The 21,092-nt window shown below is 38.8% G+C and overlaps 1 protein-coding gene across 36 annotated transcripts in view; it reads right to left on the bottom strand.

Moving 5' to 3' along the window:
• MLIP (muscular LMNA interacting protein) overlaps positions 1-21,092 on the bottom strand; it is a 239,016-nt gene that overhangs the window by 42,525 nt on the left and 175,399 nt on the right. For all 36 annotated transcript variants that reach the window (XM_021098546.1, XM_021098542.1, XM_021098545.1 and 33 more), the window contains one exon: positions 15,641-15,769. In XM_021098546.1, coding sequence (XP_020954205.1) covers positions 15,641-15,769 — 129 coding nt within the window. The remainder of the gene's footprint in view (positions 1-15,640; positions 15,770-21,092) is intronic.

A 21,092-nucleotide genomic window follows, 5' to 3' on the forward strand; every position in this document is an offset into this window, starting at 1 on the left:
CACCAGCAGACAGAAGACAAATTTAGGGAACAGAAGGCTTTGTCATCCTCAACTATTCTCAGCCACCTGGTTTAACAGTCTCAGCTTAAAGACTGATTTTATTTGCTATCCAATTTGGGAAGCTTTTCTTTTCCCTTTAAAACAAAAACAAAAACTTTTATTTATCTCCATAATAAAGGAATCTCTCCTGAACCATAAGTTTTTGCAAGAGGTTCACAAGAGGAAGGACTCATTACCCAGGGCTGTCTTTGAACCCCAAAGATATAGGCTTTGGGTGTGAGTCTGTCTAGCCTTTATTTTTCCTCAAATCATGAAGACTGTCAACATAGTTGACAACTTGTCTGTGAGTTGTGAGAGAGCCTCCAGCAAATACAACTTCCTGTGTGATTCACTGTATAGCCTCATATCCTCTACTTCCCAGAACAAAACTGATTCTTTTGGTGGATTATGGTATATCCTGCAAAACTTCAAGAACACAGGAAGTTATAAAGCAAATAATATCTCTGCTCAGTGGAGACAAATTACCAAAGAGGCAGTTAATAAATTCATTTAGCTTTGTTTGTTAAAAGAATTATAGAGGCCACAGAATTAGATATTGATAGAGACATCAGAAAAGTAATGCTCTACTCATACTGGATGTAATCATCATTCTAGAAAAAACCCACTTTCTACTCAGCCATTAAGTCAAATTGTTTAACTGCAAAAGCTATTTCCATTGCAACACCAAAGGGCATTTGAAGGCATATGGCTCTCTTCATTAACGCCCTCCTGTCTGAGGCTCTTCTGTTCTATCCTGGCTTTTTAAAGTTACCTCCTTTCCTGTGGTTTGGTAGCAAAGTGGGAAAATCCACTTTCCCTTTGCTTCCACCTTCCCCTCTACACACCACACACCATTATCTGTAACTTTAGGAACTCAGAGCACCACTGGGTGAACTTACTGGAGCCTTTAACTCCATCATCTCTCTCCCTTCTTTGGTAAAAATAACACATTTTTAAATGCACCACTTATTTTCAGCTTTTCTTTCCTGCCAGGAGTTTATAACAATCCAAAATCAGAATTACAGCATTTCTGCTACAGTTTTAATTTAAAACAACACTCTCTTCTTCAAGTCAATGTATTTCTTAAAGAGTGACTCCTTCAGCCAAAGATTTATCAACATTTTACAGATGTTATCACAGAAACTCCAAATTACTAAGATTCTAATCATCTACATTTCACCAAGATCAAGCCAAGATAAAGCAGGTCTCTTAATTTTGAACATATGGCATAACTTCTTGCTTATCAGCCCTAATTTTGAAGCCATATGCATTTTAAAAACAGACATACTTAAAGCAACACATCTATTTTGAATCCTGATCTGAACTGAAAAATTTGAACTTGTGAAGTATGAGAAAGGTAGCATATGTTTAACTATTTCAAATTTCCTATGACTAAACCATCATTTTGAGGATAGGATTTGGATTATTTAGTGCTTAGAGTCTGTGGCTGTCTGACAGCAAATTTCACAGAGCAGATAAGATAGATAAGCTTAAAGGTATTTGATGGAGCATGCTCAAGGGAAAGGAAAGAGGAAGTATTTTATCATTAACCACAGTGGGCACCTGAGCATTAAATTGCTGAATGCTATGTTTTTCTGTACATATGGTTTAATTCTCATCCTGCATTCTGACCTGGATGTGTTTTGGGGAAAGGCACAATTTAAGGTGAAGTTAGAAAGTAACACAGAGACAAGGGTCCGATCCCTGGCCTTGTTCAATGGGTTAAGAATCCAGCATTGTCGTGAGCTGTGGTGTAGGTCACAGATGTGGCTCAGATCCCATTGTGCTGTGGCTGTGGTGTAGGCCAGGAGCTACAACTATGATTCAATCCCTAGCCTGAGAACCTCCATATGCTGTGGGTATGGCCCTCAAAAGACAAAAAAAAAAAAAAAAAAAAAAAAAAAAAAAGAAGAAGAAAAGAGGAAAGGAAAGGAAAGGAAAAAAGTAACACAGAAAAGAGGCTCCTCTTACTTCCTTAATGGAAGTCAACTCCTTTCTTCCAAAATCAAGTGATTCTAAAGGACATGTTAACAACCATAGACATTTAAAAATGTGCCTTCCCTTTAAAGTGTCCAAAGCCCGGGAGTTCCTGTTGTGGCTCAGTGGAAATGAATCCAACTAGTAACCATGAGGATGCGGGTTCGATCCCTAGCCTCACTTAGTAGGTTCAAAGACCTGGCTTTGCCATGACTTGTGATATAGCTTACAGACATGGCTCAGATCCCATGTTGCTGGTTGCTGTGGCTTCCATATGCTGCAGATGCTGCCTTAAAAAGCAAAAAAAAAAAGGGGGGGGGCAGAGCCCTTTCACAGCGACAGTTTCATTTAACTATGATTTGGGGAATTAGTATGGGCATCGTTAGAAATGAGATTAGCAGCCCCATTTTTCTAGAACCAAACTGAAGTTCAGAGTATACTGATCCTCCCATGATCCCACCAAGCATGGGTTCTTTCACTGCATCCTACCACAATGTGTCTCTCCTTTGCAGGAAGCAGGAAAGTCACTGGTGGAACAGTCGGCTCCAGAAACCGACAGTCCAGGTAGGGTTCCTCCATGGATTAGGGAACCAGAGGGCCAGGCCGTGGAGTGTGCGGTCCGAGTATAAATGGACAGGTCAGAGCGAGAAAGTACAGAGTGTTGCAGAGAAGGTGAAGAGAAGCAGGAAAGAGACAGAAATGGAGGTTCAGCATATTTAAAACCCACCAGAATTTAAGCTGCATGGGTCAGAGATATTGTCTGTTTAATTTCCTAAAGCGTCACCCAGTATCTACTGCAGAGCTTGGGATAGACATGAAATGGGTGGAGGCTAAGAGGGGACAGGAGGGGAGTGGGTGTGGAGAGAATGAGGGACACCATCCATCAGGAAACCAGAGCAGGGACCACGAGCCAGGGAGTACTTTCCAGTCCTTTCTTCCCCATCGTCCTGTGTCCTATGGCCCTTCCACCCACCCAGGCAGCCAAAGCTTAATAACCATCTTCATATCTCAGGAGAGGATTTTTGGTGATGACAGTTAAAAATGAATTTTAAAAAGAAAGAAAAGAGTTACTTTGGGGATTTTGAGTTTCAAAACAGATTCTGGGAACCCTTGGCAGAGGTAATCATTCGAGGGGAAATGCATTTACGTTTCCAAAGTCTAGGATTCAAGATATTAGAAATCTGGAAAAGGCCATAATTAATCAGAGGGAATATATGAAAAGTATGCTTAGACTGAGGGGAGGAGCAGGAGGAAAGAGAACAGAGGGGATGGTGAGAAGCAAGGGGATAAGTCCCAGCGCATGATGGAGAAAAGTCACTGTGCCCTCCTCACCATCGGGCAAGGTCTGGTGGGGGAGTTGGTGGGGAGTTAAAATAATCCCCAATAAATCTGTTGAATCAGAGATTAGAGAAGACGTGTGTGCCGGAGTCCCAGTCAAACTGGACAAAATTACAAAGATTCACAAGTTTCCCCTTAGTCTCGTGTGGTGGGGACCCACAGAATTGAAATGGCTGCTGGGTGTGCCTAGGGAAGAAAAACTAAAAGCCCACAGAGGGTCATTTTGAGATAGTGACCAGAGGGTGTGTAATAGTATGAGATTCTTTGAACATAAGAATTACTCTATTTCACAAAATGGTAGAAAGAAGCCAAGGTGACAAGTTGCTTTAAAAAAAAAAAAAAAGTGTTACTTGACTCACACCTGTAAATCTCTGACTTATTGTGAGGAGCTAGAATGTTCTTTATAAAACCATGTAGAAAAATAAACTGCTGTGTTCTTCTGAATGTCACTCAGAATATAGGTATTGCTCTGTCTTTGCCAGGACGACTAGGAAGAGCCTATGGTTTTATTAGTTTGAGGCAACATGTTAAAGCTGAGACAGTAGAGTTCCCATCATGGTTCAGTGGAAACGATCCCAACTAGTATCCATGAGGGTAAGGGTTCGATCCCTGGCCTCCCTCAGTGGGTTAAGGATCCGGTGTTGCCATTAGCTGCAGTGTAGGTCACAGATGCAGCTCAGATCGGGCGTTGCTGCAGCTGTGGAGTAGGCCGGCGGCTGTAGCTCCGATTCCATCTCTAGCCTGGGAACTTCCAAATGTCACAGGTGCGGCCCTAAAAAATAAATAAATAAATAAATAAATAATAAATAAAGCTGAGATACCTTGCACACAAACATGAGTTCATTCTTGATGTTTGATATTTAGATATCTTTGTTTTCTTACACCCGTTTTTACTAGTTTGAAATTCTCAGCAGGCTGTGTACGTTCAAGTTTTAGATTACAGTTACTAATTTCTTCGTGTTACAAGATCTGCGTAATGTACAAGGTAAATTAAATGTAGCATTCATATGACTGATGCCAACCAAGTGTTATAATTTTAAAGCAAAATGATCTTGGTTTTTAATATCATTTTTTTTCCTTTGGATTTATAGTGTCTTAACAAGAAATTTAAGTGAAAATACTGATGCTCTGAGACTAAACTGTGTTTCTTATTCAGAGCCTGTCACTCCATCTAACATCACCTTCCAGGGAGAGAGAGCAAAGCAAAAATCATCCCCAAAGTTTATTACAAGGATTATCCTGAGTCTTTTATGATTATGAAACACAGGAATCAAAGCATGGTGTCTTCCATACTTAAAAGAATGCAAAAACAGGAAATTTAGAAACAATACAGATTGCGAAGGCATCTTCAATTTCATTACCGAAAGCATCTTGGCTGAAATTTTAGGTTGCCTACTTAGCCTTCCTATTCAGTATATTTGTAACAGAAATAGTTGTCAAGTTTGCCGATGCCAAAAAAGAAAAGAAAGTAGTTTAAGTAGCAAATACCAGGATCCTCAAAAAGGCTAAATATGTACCTATCTTCTGTATGAAAACACACAAACATATTTAATTTTGAAAAGAAATCATTTCTCTCCCAGGGTTATTAGTTTAAGGAAAACAAAATTATAGTTATTCAAAGGGAAATAATGGCAATAAATCATATTGACGCACAAATAGGAAGTAAACAGTCTGCATCTTTGATTCAACCCCTAGCCCGGGAACATACTTTATTCAACGCCCTCATTTTGCAGATGTGTGATTAAGTGCAGGACCAGTCTTACTCCAACACCAGGCATGTTAAGAGTTAGCATCGGGCTGCCTGACTTCAAAAAATTTCTCTTTTACTTAATTGTCCTGACACGTAATAATTGGGAAAGTACAAGGAGGGAGAAATGTCTACAAAGGTGGGGAAGCCATACTTTTGCTGACATATCTAGAGCCAATGAAAGTGTACGTTCTTCATAAGCAGGGCTATCATTATGCCTAGAGGCTACACGGAGCGTGGAAAAGTCCATGAATGGATGCTTACTTCCCTCCTCTGTGTAAATCACATAGGGAAAAGTTCTTAGTTTAAACAAAAAAAGAAGGCACCCAATCAATGTGGGTTGAACAGAAATGCTCCTGCCCACGGTAGGTAGTTCTTTCAATAGTCACTGAATTCTTGGAGCTGGAAGGGAGGCAAGAGATGGTTTAGTCCAGGATCTCTCAACCCCAGCACTAGTGACATTTGGGGCAGGATAAATCTTTGTTGTAGGGGATTGCCCTGGACACAGCAGGATGCTTAGCAGCATCCCTGGCTTCTACCTACTGGATGCCAATAGCACCCCCACCCCCAGTCATGACAAACCATATTGTCTGGGGCAAAGTTATGCCAGGGGAGAGCCACTAATCTAGTCCAGTCCCCTCATTTCATCAATGAAGTTCAGTTTCACAAATACACTGAGTAGAACTGATTAACCACACAAGCACAGCAAGGACACAATTGCTGGGATCTTTCTGCAAAACCAAGCTGTCCGAGTTCTCCTTTGGTTCAATTAATTACACATTATCATGAATAAGGGCATCAGATCCTGCCTGTGGTTTCCAAAATGAGGAGGTAAAACTAGCCTGACCCTGCAAAGGACCAGTCTTTCTACCAAATGCAATTCATGAGGGCTTAGCACTTCCTGAAAGCCATTTAGCCACAGGTGGAGAAAAACACTTCTCTTTTTCTGAACATACACTATGGGATAAATAGCATATATATTTGCTTTTATTCGAGCAGGTAAAATATGCTAAGCCTCTCAGCTCTACGAGAAAAAGGTAACTGACAATCCAGTTCCTGATAAGTTGTTTCTCACCAAACACATTTTCTATTTTCAAGGAAGAGATGATCTAAAGGTCCATAAGACAAATTGGTATTTGGATGGTTGGGCTGTAGTAGATTAAATTTCACTTAGGATGTCTATATTTGGAGATCAGAACATTATTCAGAAAAACTCTAAAAACCTACCAGCCCTCCCATCTCGAAGGAACCCCTAATTTTGAATTTACAAATTTATTCCAGATTGTTCTTTTCACGCAGGCTTTGAGATAAAGAAATAATACACTTTTAATCCTGTCTTTTTTCCATATATTTATTTTAAATCACCTGCTTCAGTAGCCTGTTTTCACAGGCTGGACTTTTCAAGCTCCGTGTTAGGTTTCTTTAATGGAATTTTAAAAACAGTTTATCTATCAGTTTTACCTCTCTGCCTCACTCTCTCCTAGGCACTCTCTTGGCTGCTCTTCTCATTTGAATTTATTGTTTTCTCTGCCCAAATTACAACTTGAAGTTATTTTATCTTGGGTCTCAGTGAGGAAGAGAAGGTTCCCAATTCTCTTTATGTGACTCAGCTTCAAACTTATACAGCTTGCTGGGATCTTTACATGTGTCCTCATGCAAAGTCTGTCTAATCTCACCCACATTTTAAAAGATTTCACAATTTTTCCAATGTTTTGAGATTATAACATGTGTTCTAAACATACCACTCTTAACATCTAAATTCAAAAATACAGAATATTACTATGTACTCCCCTAGGTGCATTCTACCTGGATTCCACTTCTCATGGGGTCAAAGAAGATGTCCAAGAGAAAAATCAAACTGCAAACCCCTCATGCTGACTGCATTTCCTACATACACTTAGTGATAACTAGCCCCCAAGTCATCTTAAGGAAGTTGTGGAATTGAATCCATTCGGTTGAGGAGGGAGGAGATGATTGTCGACTGTCCTGGGAGAGGTACAGCATATATACATCATGGGACAAAATTCTATGACACATAGATAAATAGGACAAAGGCTTATGGTGGTCACCTCGTACAGCTCTATTCACAGGCTGACTTTGACTCAAGGTTCAAGAAAGTTTTCTTTTTTTTTGGTCTTTTTGCCTTTTCTAGGGCCACCCCTGCGGCATATGGAGGTTCCCAGGCTAGGGGTCTAATCAGAGCTGTAGTCACCGGCCTATGCCACAGCCACAGCAACACAGGATCCGAGCAGCATCTGCCACCTACACCACAGCTCACGGCAACACCGGATCCTTAATCCACTGAGCAAGGCCAGGGATTGAACCCACAACCTCATGGTTCCTACTCGGATTCGTTAACCACTGCGCCACGACAGGAACTCCTCAAGAAGGTTTTCAATACAGACTTCTCTGAAGTAAGACAGGAATGCATCTTTTATTTTTCTTGCCAACAAATAAAATGAACTTTCTAAACTTTGAATAATGTTTACTTTGGATATTATTTAAAATTATTTTTACACAGCTACTCTCTGTCTTTTGAAATTCTTTTTTGGGTTTGTTTGTTTTTTGTCCTTTTAGGGCTGCACCCGCAGCATATGGAAGTTCCCAGGCTAGGGGTCCAATCAGAGCTACAGCTGCCAACCTATACCACAGCCATGGCAATGCCAGATCTGAGCCAAGTCTGCCACCCACACCACAGCTCATGGCAACGTCGGATCCTTAACCCACTGAGCAAGGCCAGGGATCAAACCCATATCCTCATGAATATTAGCTGGATTCATTACTACTAAGCCACGATGGGAACTCCTGTGTTTTGAAACTCTAACTGTTGTTTGCTATATACGTGTGTGTGTGTGTGTGTGTGTGTGTGTGTGTGTATTTTTTTTTTTGTCTTTTTGCCTTTTCTAGGGCTACTCCTGTGGCATATGGAGGTTCCCAGGCTAGGGGTCGAATCGGAGCTGTAGCTGCTGGCCTACACCACAGCCACAGCAGCACGGGATCCAAGCCGCGTCTGCAACCTACACCACAGCTCACGGCAACGCCGGATCCTTAACCCACTGAGCAAGGCCCGGAATCGAATCCGCAACCTCATGGTTCCTAGTTGGATTCGTTAACCACTGAGCCACAACAGGAACTTCAGGTGAAACCATCATGGAATTTTAAAGTCTACTGTAACAAAACCTTATTTTTAAAAACGAGTATACGTTACATGAGAGGTTCTAAATATGGCAATGGTGATCCCTCTTATTTTTTTTAAACTCAATAAATTTTATTATATTTATGGTTGTACAATGATCATCATAACCCAATTTGACAGCATTTCAATCCTAAACCCCCAGCCCATCCCTCCACCCCCAACCTCTCTCCTTTGGTAACCATAAGTTTTTCAAAATCTGTGAGTCAGTATCTGTTCTGCAAAGAAGTTCATTGTATCCTTTTTTTAGATTCCACATACAAGTGATAGCATATGACTTTTGTGTATCACTGTCTGACTTCACTTAGCATGATAATTTCTAGGTCTATCCATGTTGCTGCAAATGCCATTATTTCATTCCTTGTTTATGGCTAAGTAATGTTTCATTGTGTATATGTACCTCATCTTCTTTATCCACTCCCCTGTAGATGGACATTTAGGTTGCTTCCATGTCTTGGATATTGTATTTAGTGCTGCAATGAACATAAAAAGATATATGTACCCCATGATTTTCTCTGGATAGATGCCCAGGAGTGGGATTGCTAGTTCAAATGGTAATTCTATTTTTAGTTTTTTGAGGAATCTCCACAATGTTCTCCATAGTGGTTGCACCAATTTGCATTCCCACCAACAGTGTAAGAGAGTTCTCTTTTCTCCACATCCTCTCCAGCATTTATCATTTGTAGACTTTTGGATGATGGCCATTCTGGCTAGTGCAAGCTCGTACCTCATAGTAGTTTTGATTTGCATTTCCCTAATAATTAATGATGTTGAACATCTTTTCATGTGTTTTTTGGCCATCTGTATGTCTTCTTTGGAGAACTGCCTGTTTAGATCTTCTGCACATTTTCTGGTGGGGTTGTTTGTTTTTTTGGTATTGAGCTGCAGGAGGTGTTTATATATTTTTAGATTAATCCCTTGTCAGTTGCTTCATTTGTAAATATTTCTCCCATTCTGTGGGTTGTCTTTTTATTTTGTTCAGGGTTCTCTTTGCTGTGCAAAACCTTTTAAGTTTAATTAGGTCACATTTGTTTATTTTTGTTTTTATTTTCATTACTCTAGCAGGTGGACCTGAGAAGACATTGCTGTGGTTTATGTCACAGAGTGTTTGGCCTATGTTTTCCTCTAAAAGTTTTATAGTATCTGGTCTTATATTTAGGTCTTTAATCTATTTTGAATTTATTTTTGTGTATGGTGTTAGAAAGTGCTCTAATTTTATTCCTTTATATGTAGCTGTCCAGTTTTCCCAGCACAACTTATTGAAGGGACTGTCTTTTCTCCATTGTATATTCTTGACTCCTTTGTCAAGGATTAGTTGGCCGTAGGTACATGGGTTTAATTCAGGGCTTTCTATCTTGTCCCACTGATCGATCGATCTATCTATCTATCTATCTATCTATCTATCTATCAATCTATCGATCTATCTGTTTTTGTGCTAGCACCATACAGTTTTGATGACTATAGCTTTGTAGTATGGTCTGAAGTCAGGGAGTCTGATTCCTCCAGTGCCATTTTTCTTTCTCAGGATGGCTTTGGCTATTCTGGGTCTTTTGTACTTCCAAAAAAACTTTAAAATATTTTGTTCTAGTTCTGTGAAAACTGTCCTTGGTAATTTTATAGGGATTTCATTGAATCTGTAGATTACTTTGGGTGCTCATCAGTAAGTTTGGTGAAGTTGCAGGATACAAAATTATTATATAGAAATCAACTGCATTTCTACACACTAAAAATGAAAGATCAGAAAGAGAAATTAGGGAAACAATCGCATTTTCCATCACATCAAAAAGAATAAAATACGTAAGAATAAACCTACCTAAAGAGACAAAAGACATGTACTCTAAAAACTATAAGATGCTGGTGAAAGAAGTCAAAGATAACACAAACAGATGGAAAGATATGCCATTCTCTTGGATTGGAAGAATCAATATTGTCAAAATGATCCCCCTTAAATTAGATATCTGGGGATATCACGAATTAAAAAAGACAGAGGATACATTTGCATAAAGCTTTAGGATGTCATTGTTTCCCTGTAGATTTAAATGGAGACACTACATACTCACCAAGTATTTGTTAAACAACTAATTTCTTAAAGCTTAATTCAGTGGCTTAACTAACTATTAGAATTATCTCATCTATTTTGGTAGAAGTGGAAAATAGGTCTTCTTTTTGTGTTAGTCTTAAAGCAAGTAAAAATCAAAGATTCTTAACCCTACATAAAGCAGTGGAAGGGGGACAGGAGAAGAAGTCTCCCTTATCAGTGTAGAAAACTGCAAGCCTTTAGGTCCAGTCCTCCATGGTACATATACAAGGTCAAGAGAAAGCTTAAAGCAATAATAATCATAACAATAAATTAATAAAAGGGAGAGACAAAAGCTCACATTTGAAGAGGGGATCCTATCTGATTATTTCCTGGAGGAAGGAGCAAGTATTGTTTCTTAGGATAATTTTTTACAATATTAAAAAAAAGTTTATTGTGTTGATAAATTATCCATTACATGTAGTATATAAGCTGTTCACTATAAGTTGCTTATTACCTATTAAATATAGAGGAAAGAAGGAAGGAAGGCAGGCAAACAAAAAATGAAAAAGAGAGAGAAAAAAAACTCATAAGGATTTCATTACTTGAATAAGCAAAAACAACCAGGTAAAACTTGGAGAAGCCAAATCTCCAGTCTTAACACTTCCAAAAAAATGAAACCCTACATGGAATTTCAGTCCTCTCCCCTTGAAACTATTCAGCAAACCAATTATTTCTAGATCTTAAAAAGTTAAACATTTTAATCTGAAAAAAAAACTTAATAAAAGACTAGCAATGAGAAAAGATCATTTTACGACAAAAGAGAGTGAGCCATCTTGATTGAGAAACAAATGTTGAAAAAGCAGCAATTTGTAGCAAAGCCAGAAGTCATTCAGAATAAAAGGTAGTATTATCCATGAGTGTTTGCTCTGTAATAATAACGTGTGAGTGACAGAAGGAAGTGAAGGTGAAGGTCACAGGAAAAATATAACTCAATGACTAATTAGAAATCTGGAAATCACCCACATAACCATCAAAGCTGAATGTCAGAGAGTTTGGTAGGAAAGTCAGATGTCTAAGAAAACTCAGAAGAAAAGAGAGAATGTAAACACTAAACAAAGAAATTCCCTATCATTACCCTTTAATGTTCTCTGTGAAATATGTGGGGGAAATTCATTAAGTGGTCATTTTCACACAAAAACATGTTCTTTTCCCTATTGAAGCAAATTAGAAGGAAAATAAAATTTAAGAGGCATACATGCCGGAAAACATTATTTTGCATTAAAAAAAGAAAAGAAAGAAAGAAAAACTTTTCCAGGAAAATCAGATGAAACAAAAATATCCTCTCCTTTAATTCTGTCCAAAATCTTTTTTATACATTCCTCTGGGGCTTCAAGAAAGAAATGACATCTCTAATATCATGAATTGAATTACTAATTCATTTAGAATGCAAAAGAATGTTTTAAATAACATTATATATAACTGAGGTTAGCAACTGCTTTTTCTATTAAGAATCTTTAGTGAAGAAATCACTTTTGTCTAATTAGATACATTAAATGACCAGAAAATAATCAATATATTTTGTAAACTCGCAAGTATCCACAAACAAAAACCATGTCTCTTTAATGTCTTCATTCTCCTCAGTGAATCAATTTTCTAAGCCTCTATATTTTCTGGATGCCCATTTGTCCAATCAATTCTGTTAATTATTTTTCACCACTGCCTTTAATTATCAATAGAACTATGCTTCAAAGTACATCACCATAGTTTTCAATCCATATGTGGAGTATGAGGAATTTTGTTCCTCAAAAGAACCTCAAAAAGACCACAAGCTGTTACAATAATGAATTTAAAAGTAATTTCAGAAAAAAAACATCAGCTTCATTCTGGAGAGTCTTCGTTTAAAGATCCGTCTAATACACAGTGAGGCTTCCTGGCCTATGTCATGCTGATGGAAAGGTTGTTGATTAATAAGTCTCAATTACTTGATTAGCTATTTGGTTGCAAACTTGGCTTTTAGTACTGAGAGGCTGTCTCCAGGCAAATTCTCAGTTCATTATCAGTTCAAACGTCTGCCTGGTGGTAACTTCTTCAGCTACAGTAAATACATTTCCGTCTGGTCTCATCATCTTTGGTGTCTGACATTTTCTAACAGTTTTGAAATCATATTTTATGGCCCTGAAGCTGCTCGGGGAAATTTACTGACTTCAGAATCCCATCCAGCATCTCCTGTCATGTGGAACTGTCCCCAGTACAAGGCAGATTAGTGAATGTAAGCTGGTTCAATTTGGCCCAACTGTCGGGCTTAAGAATTTTCCATTACATGGGTGGGTGAGATCAACTGAGTTTAGAACCATTCAATTTATTCTGTGGCAGCAGCTAAGAGAACGCAACAGTGCCTAGAACTGAATCTGAGTATGCTCTCTTTTGTGACGTTCTGATGAAGCAGCCATGCTGACTGAGATCATAAATTGCTGTTGCTCAATTTACTTTTTTGAGGCGATCTCAGCCTCTACCCTGGTGCACTGTCTTTTGTACCTGCCTCCATTGTAGATTCTGGCCACAACGAGATGGCAGTGAGAACTCTATGTAGAGGCCAGTTGATAGCCTATGAAATTTCTCAGTTTTCCAGTATATGCATTTTTCTTCTCCTGCAAGGTCAATGAGTAAGACCAGGGAATGTTTGGAATTCACCTGTTTTTTTTTTTTTTTTTTGGTTTTTGATTTTATGGCCTCACCCTGGGCATATGGAAGTTCTTGGGCTAAGGTTGGAATCTGAGCCCCAGCTTTAGGAATGTCAGGTCGTTTTAACCCACTGCACCAGTCTGCAGCAACCCCGTGCCACTATAGTTGGATTCTTAGCCCACTGTGTCACAGTGGGAACTCCTGGAATTCACTTTTAAGTACTCTGAAAGAAGTACAGACTTCTTTCAGTTCTGACAGTCAGCTGGCTCCTATTACTTCCCATGTTCCACAGAGAAGTTGGGATATACACAAAAATGAAGTGATCGAAAGAAAATATAAGTCTATGTCTGTGGCACCAAAATACTTGCAAAAGAACTCAAATTTTCCACACATTATCTGAAAATACATGGGTTTATATTGTACATAAACAGCTTTAAATTTGCTGTATAGTCAGGAAAAGCTATGGGGGAAAAAAAAACTGGTAATTTATTCATTTGTTAATTTTTGGCCACACCGCATGCAAAATTTCCTGGGCCAGGGATTGAACCTGTGCCATAGCAGCAACCAGAGCCACAGCAGTGACAAGGCCAGATCCTTAACCCTCTGAGCCACCAGAGAACTCCAAGAACTAATAACTTCCTTTAAAGAGAATTTCCTACACCTGAAAATGGAATTCATCATTTCAGAGGACAGCAGATTGTGATAAATTATATTCTTCGACATTCTACAAAGAATCTTGTTTAAGGTAAAATACATAAATTTGAAATTATACTAATATAAAAGAACAAAATTATTATTTTATAGCATTAGATCATATTTGAAGAATATGTTACATGGATAATATGTGAAATTTATTTTAATTGTTGGCATTTTTGTCATATAACACTAGATTACATTTACAAATTTTTGTAATAAACCCATACCATCTAAAATGTCACATTAAGCCTCTAAAATATTAGTGTCATATAAACAACAGATATTTAGTAAGCTTTCCTGTTGACGAAAATATGCTTTCCTAACAGGAATTTTCATTTCTTTTATGTGCAGATTTACTGAACGCAATCTTATATATCAGTAAGATTTCTCTATTTAATTTAAATTGAGGGGTGCATTTTATTCTATAAAATTGAAATAATTGCTTCTAATTATCATTTTCAATGTTATTAGTGCCTTCTAAAAATATTTAATTTATCCAAATTCTTTCAGTCTTCATAAAGTATATATAAATAAGCATAAAACACTACCATCTCCATTTTATGAATGTAAACTTTGGCTAAGCATGAAAATGTACTTATAATGAACTGTTTCAAAACTTTTAACCTAGTCAGAGTTAATCTTAGATTTTAAGTAACCCAGATTTTTGAATTTGAAGGACCCATAAAAAGTACCTGATCTGAATGCCTCATTTTGTGCATTAAGACACTGAAGTGTGGAAAGATGAAACAGCTTGCTCACTGTTATATAGAGTTAATACGTGGCAGATAAGATATCCTTAATGTTTCACAAGTATGAATGTAATTTATATTTTCAAGAATACTGTTATCATTTTTCAAACTGAAATTTAAAAAGAGTACAGCACCTTATATCCTGTATAAATCTATTCTATCATAGGTTACCAAATATGGTCATCTTGAGTATCCTGGTTGCATCCAGGAAGGTTTCTGGATTGCTTACATTGCTTAAACATGTAATAATGTTTGAGACATACAACACATAATCCATGCCTATCTGTTGCATTTTAATGACAAATAAAGATGTATGCTTTCTTTGAGATAATACATGAACTTTCCTGTTGTATAAATGTGTATTTTCCCCATATATTATAGTGTACCATCAATAACCTTCCATTATAACTTCTGCAAAATATAGGATATATAAAGGGAAGATAATATACCTTTTTTGTACATAAACCAAAAGAACAACAAAGCCAGAAAATAACTGAAGCCCCTATCCCCTACCTACTTACCATTCAATCTAGGGAATCGCATCATCTCTACTAAGCTGGTATGAATCCAAACAGATCTTTTGTCTGTACTAAGATACCAAACTTAAAGTACCACATCATTCAAAAGGAAGCAGGATTTTATTTTATTTTCACCTTTTTTTTTTTTTTAGGGCTGCACCCGCGGCATATGGAGGTTGAATTGGAGCTACAGCTGCCAGCCTACGCCACAACCATGGCAATGCAGGATCCGAGCTGCATCTGCAACCAGATCCTTAATCCACTGAGCGAGGCCAGGGATCGAACCCACAACCTCATGGTTACTAGTCAGATTCATTTCTGCTGTGCCACAACAGGAACTTCAGGAAGCAGGATTTTAGAAATAAGGAAGCAACACCTATGTGACTCATCCAGTCAGTGACTCCATGATGTCTTTATAGGGAGTAATGTCTTGATCCCCCAAACAATACTAGGACTAAGTAGAAAATTTTCAGGAAAAAAAAGAAAATTAAATACTTCAAAATACCATCCTGGAAACACTTGAGGATTTTTTTTTATTATGCAAAAAAATACATCTTCTTTATTACTAAGGCTATTCCAATCACATAAACATTTTCTGGCACACACTATATTCATAGAGGCATATCTATAATTTGTACAGTTATTTAGCCAAATATCAGACTTTCTCACGTGCATGCTCACCTGCTCCGAAAAGAAGTCATTGTTATCCTCCAGGTATTTACTGAAAGGGTTGGGTTCATAGATTTCTTCCTCTTTTTTCAGTAATATTTTGGATTTAACAGGTACGGGGCGAATTACTCCAGGCTTTGTCTTCATGAATATGAAATTAGTTTTTAAAAAATAAAGAAAAAAATACTATTAAAATGACTACATATGTGTATTAAGTCATTCAAATATTCTCACAGCCATTTATAATTTTTAAATTTTAAAATGATTTTTACAAATACATACAAACAGCCAGGAATCAAATGATCTTAACTAATGTAAATAAAGTTCCCTGTTACAGCAATTAACTGATAAATATCTACTCTCGTAAGGTTCAAAATGCAAAAACACCTTCATCTACCTAGCCAAATGTATTCTTATATCCTTGCCAGTTCATTCAATCAATAAATATTTCATTTGACAAATACGTATTTTTTTCTTTTGTTTTTTTTAGGGCCACACCTGCGGTATATGGAAGTTCCCACGCCAGGGGTCCAATCAGAGCTGCAGCTGCAGGCTTACACCACAGCCACGACAACACCAGAACTGAGCTGCCTCTGTAACCTATGCTGCAGCTGACAGCAACGCCAGATCCTTAACCCACTGAGCAGGGCCAGGGGTTGAACCCGCATCCTCATGGATACTAGCTGGGTTCCCGCTGAGCCATGCGGGAACTCCCTGACAAATATTTATTGAGAGCATCCTTGGTGCCAGGCAGTGTTCACCTTTGGGGCATGGCAGGATAGATGAATTTAGAATGATTCGCCAAGCCCATAACAGCTTTCTTTTTCTGGCCACTGCCTCTGCATGCCCTGAAATCTCAGAAACCACATTCATACCATGTATGATGAAACCAGTGTTGGCTTTCTGACCTAAGGAGGTGGGGGCTGGGAAGTAAACAGTTGTTCTCTTTCAAGAATATGCAACAAGGCTTTAAACTACTTTGCAGTCATGCTGGGAGACTGAGATTACAATGTGTCAATTTGGGAGCAACAAGAAAGCCTTAATCTGCCATAAAAAAGTAGACTGATGAGATCAAGAAAAATAGAGCAAAGTGTATTGAATTCCAAAACCTTCCTGGGACCCAGCTGGATTTCCTTTCTTTTTTTTTTTTTTCCTTTCTTTTTTTTTTCTTTCTTTCTTTTTTTTAATTACTCAAATGAATTTATCACATCTGTAGTTGTATAATGATCATAACAATCTGATTTCACAGGATTTCCATCCCACAACCCAAGCACATTCCCCCACTCCCCAAACTGTCTCCTCCGGAGACCATAAGTTTTTCAATGTCTGTGAGTCAGCATCTGTTCTGCAAAGAAGTTCAGTCTGTCCTTTTTTCAGATTTCACATGTCAGTGAAAGCATTTGATGTTGGTGTCTCATTGCATGGCTGACCTCACTTCCAGTTGGATTTCTTGTCTGAGGCTTCCTGACTTTCCTTTTCTTTTACACAAAATTCCCTTTCTTTTAAACACGTTTACTTCTGGACCTTGCCATCAAAAGAGTTTGAGTGACTAGACTAGTCATTCAAGATTCATGAACTTGTACCCAATGTCAATTTGATGAGAGAGAGAGAGGGAGAAAGAGAAATCCAGTTTGGGGCAATTTCAAAAGCATGTTTCACAAACACCAAAATCTTGTTACACTGTAAAATGTCACAGAATGATTGAAGTGTTTACAAAAAACACCCCAAACAAGAATTCAATAAATAGCTGTGACACTTTTCCTGTTTGAGCATTCTTCATCATTCGTCTCGACCACATTTCCGTTCAGAAAATAGTCAATTAGGGAGTTCCTGGTTGTGGCTTAGCGCTCACTAACCCAAATGGTATCCATGAAGATTAGGTTTTGATCCCTGGTCTCACTCAGTGGGTTAAGGGATCCGTCGTTGCCATGAGCTGCTATGTACATCTAAGTTGCCTTTTGAATCTGTTGTTGCTGTGGCTGTGGCATAGGCCAGTGGCTATGGTGTAGACCTGCAGCTACAGCTCTGATTCGACCCCTGGCCTGCGAACCCCCATATGCCATGGTATAGCAAAAGACAAGAAAAAAAACAAACAAACAAAAAAAAAAAAACCAGAAAATAATAAATTAGCTCTCCTTAGTCAATGCTGATGCTCTCAAGTTAAGCCCTGAAGGAGCACATCTACCTGTCTACTCTATAAACCATGTGATATGTTTTGAGTCTTAAATAAAGGCTGCCCTGAAATCCTTTTTCTTCCAACAGATACTTTCCCAGTTGGCTTTCATATCTATGCCAACTAGGGAAATACAGATTGAGAAAATTCTCTATCTTTCCAAGGCTGGGAAACATCTCCTACTTAAGAAACTCTGATTTCTCTCAAGGGGGAAAAATGAGCAAGTAACATCCAATTATGTGTGAAATAGCACAGTTGAGTAAACCTATGAGACCAATAATCTGCAGTGAACTCAACATAAGGACAAAGGGCAGGAAGTTTCTGATTTCTACAGCCACCTTTAATAGGGAATTAGGGGGATGCCCCATTATTTGAGTCGTGACCCGAAACTACCCAGATTTCCTGTCTCTTTTCCACGTGACTTCCTGTTTCATTGCTCCTTCCTGCTGCTTCTACTCCTACACTTCCTCCTACTCTCTTGTTCCTTTGGGAGGTAGGAAATCAAATACAACTCCAGCCCTCAGGGCTTACCAGGTTCTAAAGCCATCACAGACTTTAAGGAGCTACGCTTGGCGGCAGCGGCAGCCGAAGAAAGATGAAAGCAGAGGGAAGACATTTGACCAGAAGCACTTGATTTGTTACAGAATCCCCCTGCCAGAGAAACATGATGCCCTGGTCCCTGCACTGCTAGCAGGCAAATGTTTGGGGTTATCCTGGTCTGGAAACGTCCACTCAGATCATCTCTCTTGGGATCATCATACTCCAGGGTAAATCCAGAAAAGACTCTCTTCTGGTTGGCTGAATATCGAGTAGTTTTAATGTCAGAGTCAGTTACTGATGCTTCATGTTTGCTTCTCTACCAGACGTTATGCATCTTATTGCTATGAATTTCTTGATCTCCTGGATTTGATGGTTGTCTGACCATTGGACAATGACTCCTTCCCCATTTCCTCTATTCTACCGGATTTTCCACGTGCTCTTTTTTTTGGACTCTGTCCATAGGCTTGGTCTATCCGAAGTCTCTAAATCTTTCTCATTCTAGTTTGCTTACTTGGTCTCAGTACCGTTGCCCTGATTCTTACATTATATTCATCTCTCTTTCCTTAGTCCTTTTTTTCTCGTGTACCTCAACTTGCTGTCACTCACCAGTCAACATTTCATAGGTATGGAAGCCAACTCCAGGCAAAAGAAGACTCTTAGGAGTTTACCTTAGACACTGTTCTCACTTCCCACCCTGTAACTTTAACCCTAGCCTCCACACCTAACTGGCTCTCAGTGCTTGGTCAAATTGGAGCTTACATCTTGGTGGCCCAATTCTGAACCTCACTCATTCTCCATTAACCATGGTACACCTAGCAATCCTGTTCATGGCGGCCTCTATGCCTTACTCATACCATTCCAGGTGCTTTGAAACCAGCCTCAAAAACCTTGAGGACTCATTGCTAATAATGAGGCCATCATTATCCCATAGACCCAGAATCTATATCTTACAGGTAGTGCATTCAATATTTTAAATTGATTATCTCATCAATTCTTTTTTTTTTTTTTTTTTTTTTTTTTTTTTGTCTTTTTAGGGCCATGACTACAGCATATGGAAGTTCCCAGGCTAGGGGTCAAATCGGAACTGCAGCTGCCAGCCTACACCACAACAATACGGGATCTGAGCCATGTCTGCAACCTACACCCCAGCTCATGGCAACGCCGGATCCTTAACCCACTAAGCAAGGCCAGGGATCATACACACATCCTTGTGGATGCTAGTCAGGTTCATTACCACATGGGAACTCCCTTTCTCATCAATTCTCTATTGATAAACCTGTGAGAGACTTAGAGTCAGTCACACACTATGCAGTTAATATGTGAACAAATAGAGATTTAATGCAGGTCTGGTCTGATCAGCAAGCCCAAGATTTTCATTACTCTGATGCCAGAGACAGAGACAGGAAGAGAAATAGCACAGAGAAAAACTCTAAATTTTGATTCCTTCTAAATCCACTGCTTCTGTTTTATTTCCACTGCCAGTTGCTACATTCATGACTTTGGTCATCGTTACCTCATTACATGTCATTTCACTTTTCTTTTCACTTGTCTCAATAAAGCCAGTCTTCCTTTCCTTAAGCAGGCCACAAACATTCCTGCCAGAAGAGCATTCCAGGAATATTCCAGACTGATCGTGTTTTCTTGCTCAATATACACACATCTTCCCTTCACCTCCACACACACACACACACACACACACACACACACACACACACATATCCCATTCTGCCTCCTAAAGGATTCTGTAGTTCACACTGTCATCAAATATTAAACTGATGTTTCTCTGGACTTGTTTTAAAGTCTACTCCCAGAAGCAGAACGATATCAATGGGAGGAGAGGATCCAAAACATAGATTTTAATTTTGCAATAGTGTTAATAGACTGAATGACCTTGGAAAAAGCCATTCAACCTTGTCTGGATGGTCTATGGAAGGACTGCAATTCTCATCCTTTAATAATGAGTAATGGCACATTTTATTATTTACATTCCTCCATACTCAGGCTTCACACTACGTTAAGCTACTGCACAGGGCTTAGAACAGCCCATCCTTTATTCCTTTCTGATCAGCATTGGTTGCATTCTGCTCACAGTCACCTGGTATCCTCAGACCTCAAGACAGGTTTGCTAATTCTGGAAAATCTTATTTGCTAAGTCTGCATCCAAACAAAACAAAGGAAATCAGGTTAATCAAGTAAGAAGAATCTATAAAGGTGAGCTACTCTAAGATTGTCTTTGCCAACAATATCACAACTAAACTAGCCCAAAGAGATCATTTCTTTCCCTTTTCTTAATCTGCTAAAAAAATCAACAGGTCCAAGTAGACTCGTGACTGATATACACAAATGCCATTCTTATGATGCCAGGAAAAGCAACTCCCTGATTTTCTTTCCAGCCCAAGCAGAGAAATAAAACCAGATAACAACTGCCATGGCCGGCACAAAGGGCACAGGAACAACAATGAGAAGATTCTCCAAAGGGCAAATTTCAATTTATTGTGATGAACCTTCTGAGCGATTTACACTGGACCTAAGGCATTCCTAAAGTGTCTCAAAGACAAAGCAACCATTGCCTTGGAGCTTGGAAGCATCCTTCTATCGGATGCTCTCTGGAGCCATTTTACCAGCGGAGACCTAATCTAGGTCAGGAACTGGAGTGTCTGTAGACATGAATAACACATAACCTTCGTTCTCAGAGGGCTTCCAACTCAGGTGAGTTAAGCACAGAGCAATTACAGTGTCATTTAAGCCACA

This window comes from Sus scrofa, chromosome 7 (genome assembly GCF_000003025.6).
Source record: "Sus scrofa isolate TJ Tabasco breed Duroc chromosome 7, Sscrofa11.1, whole genome shotgun sequence".
Lineage (NCBI taxonomy): Eukaryota > Metazoa > Chordata > Mammalia > Artiodactyla > Suidae > Sus > Sus scrofa.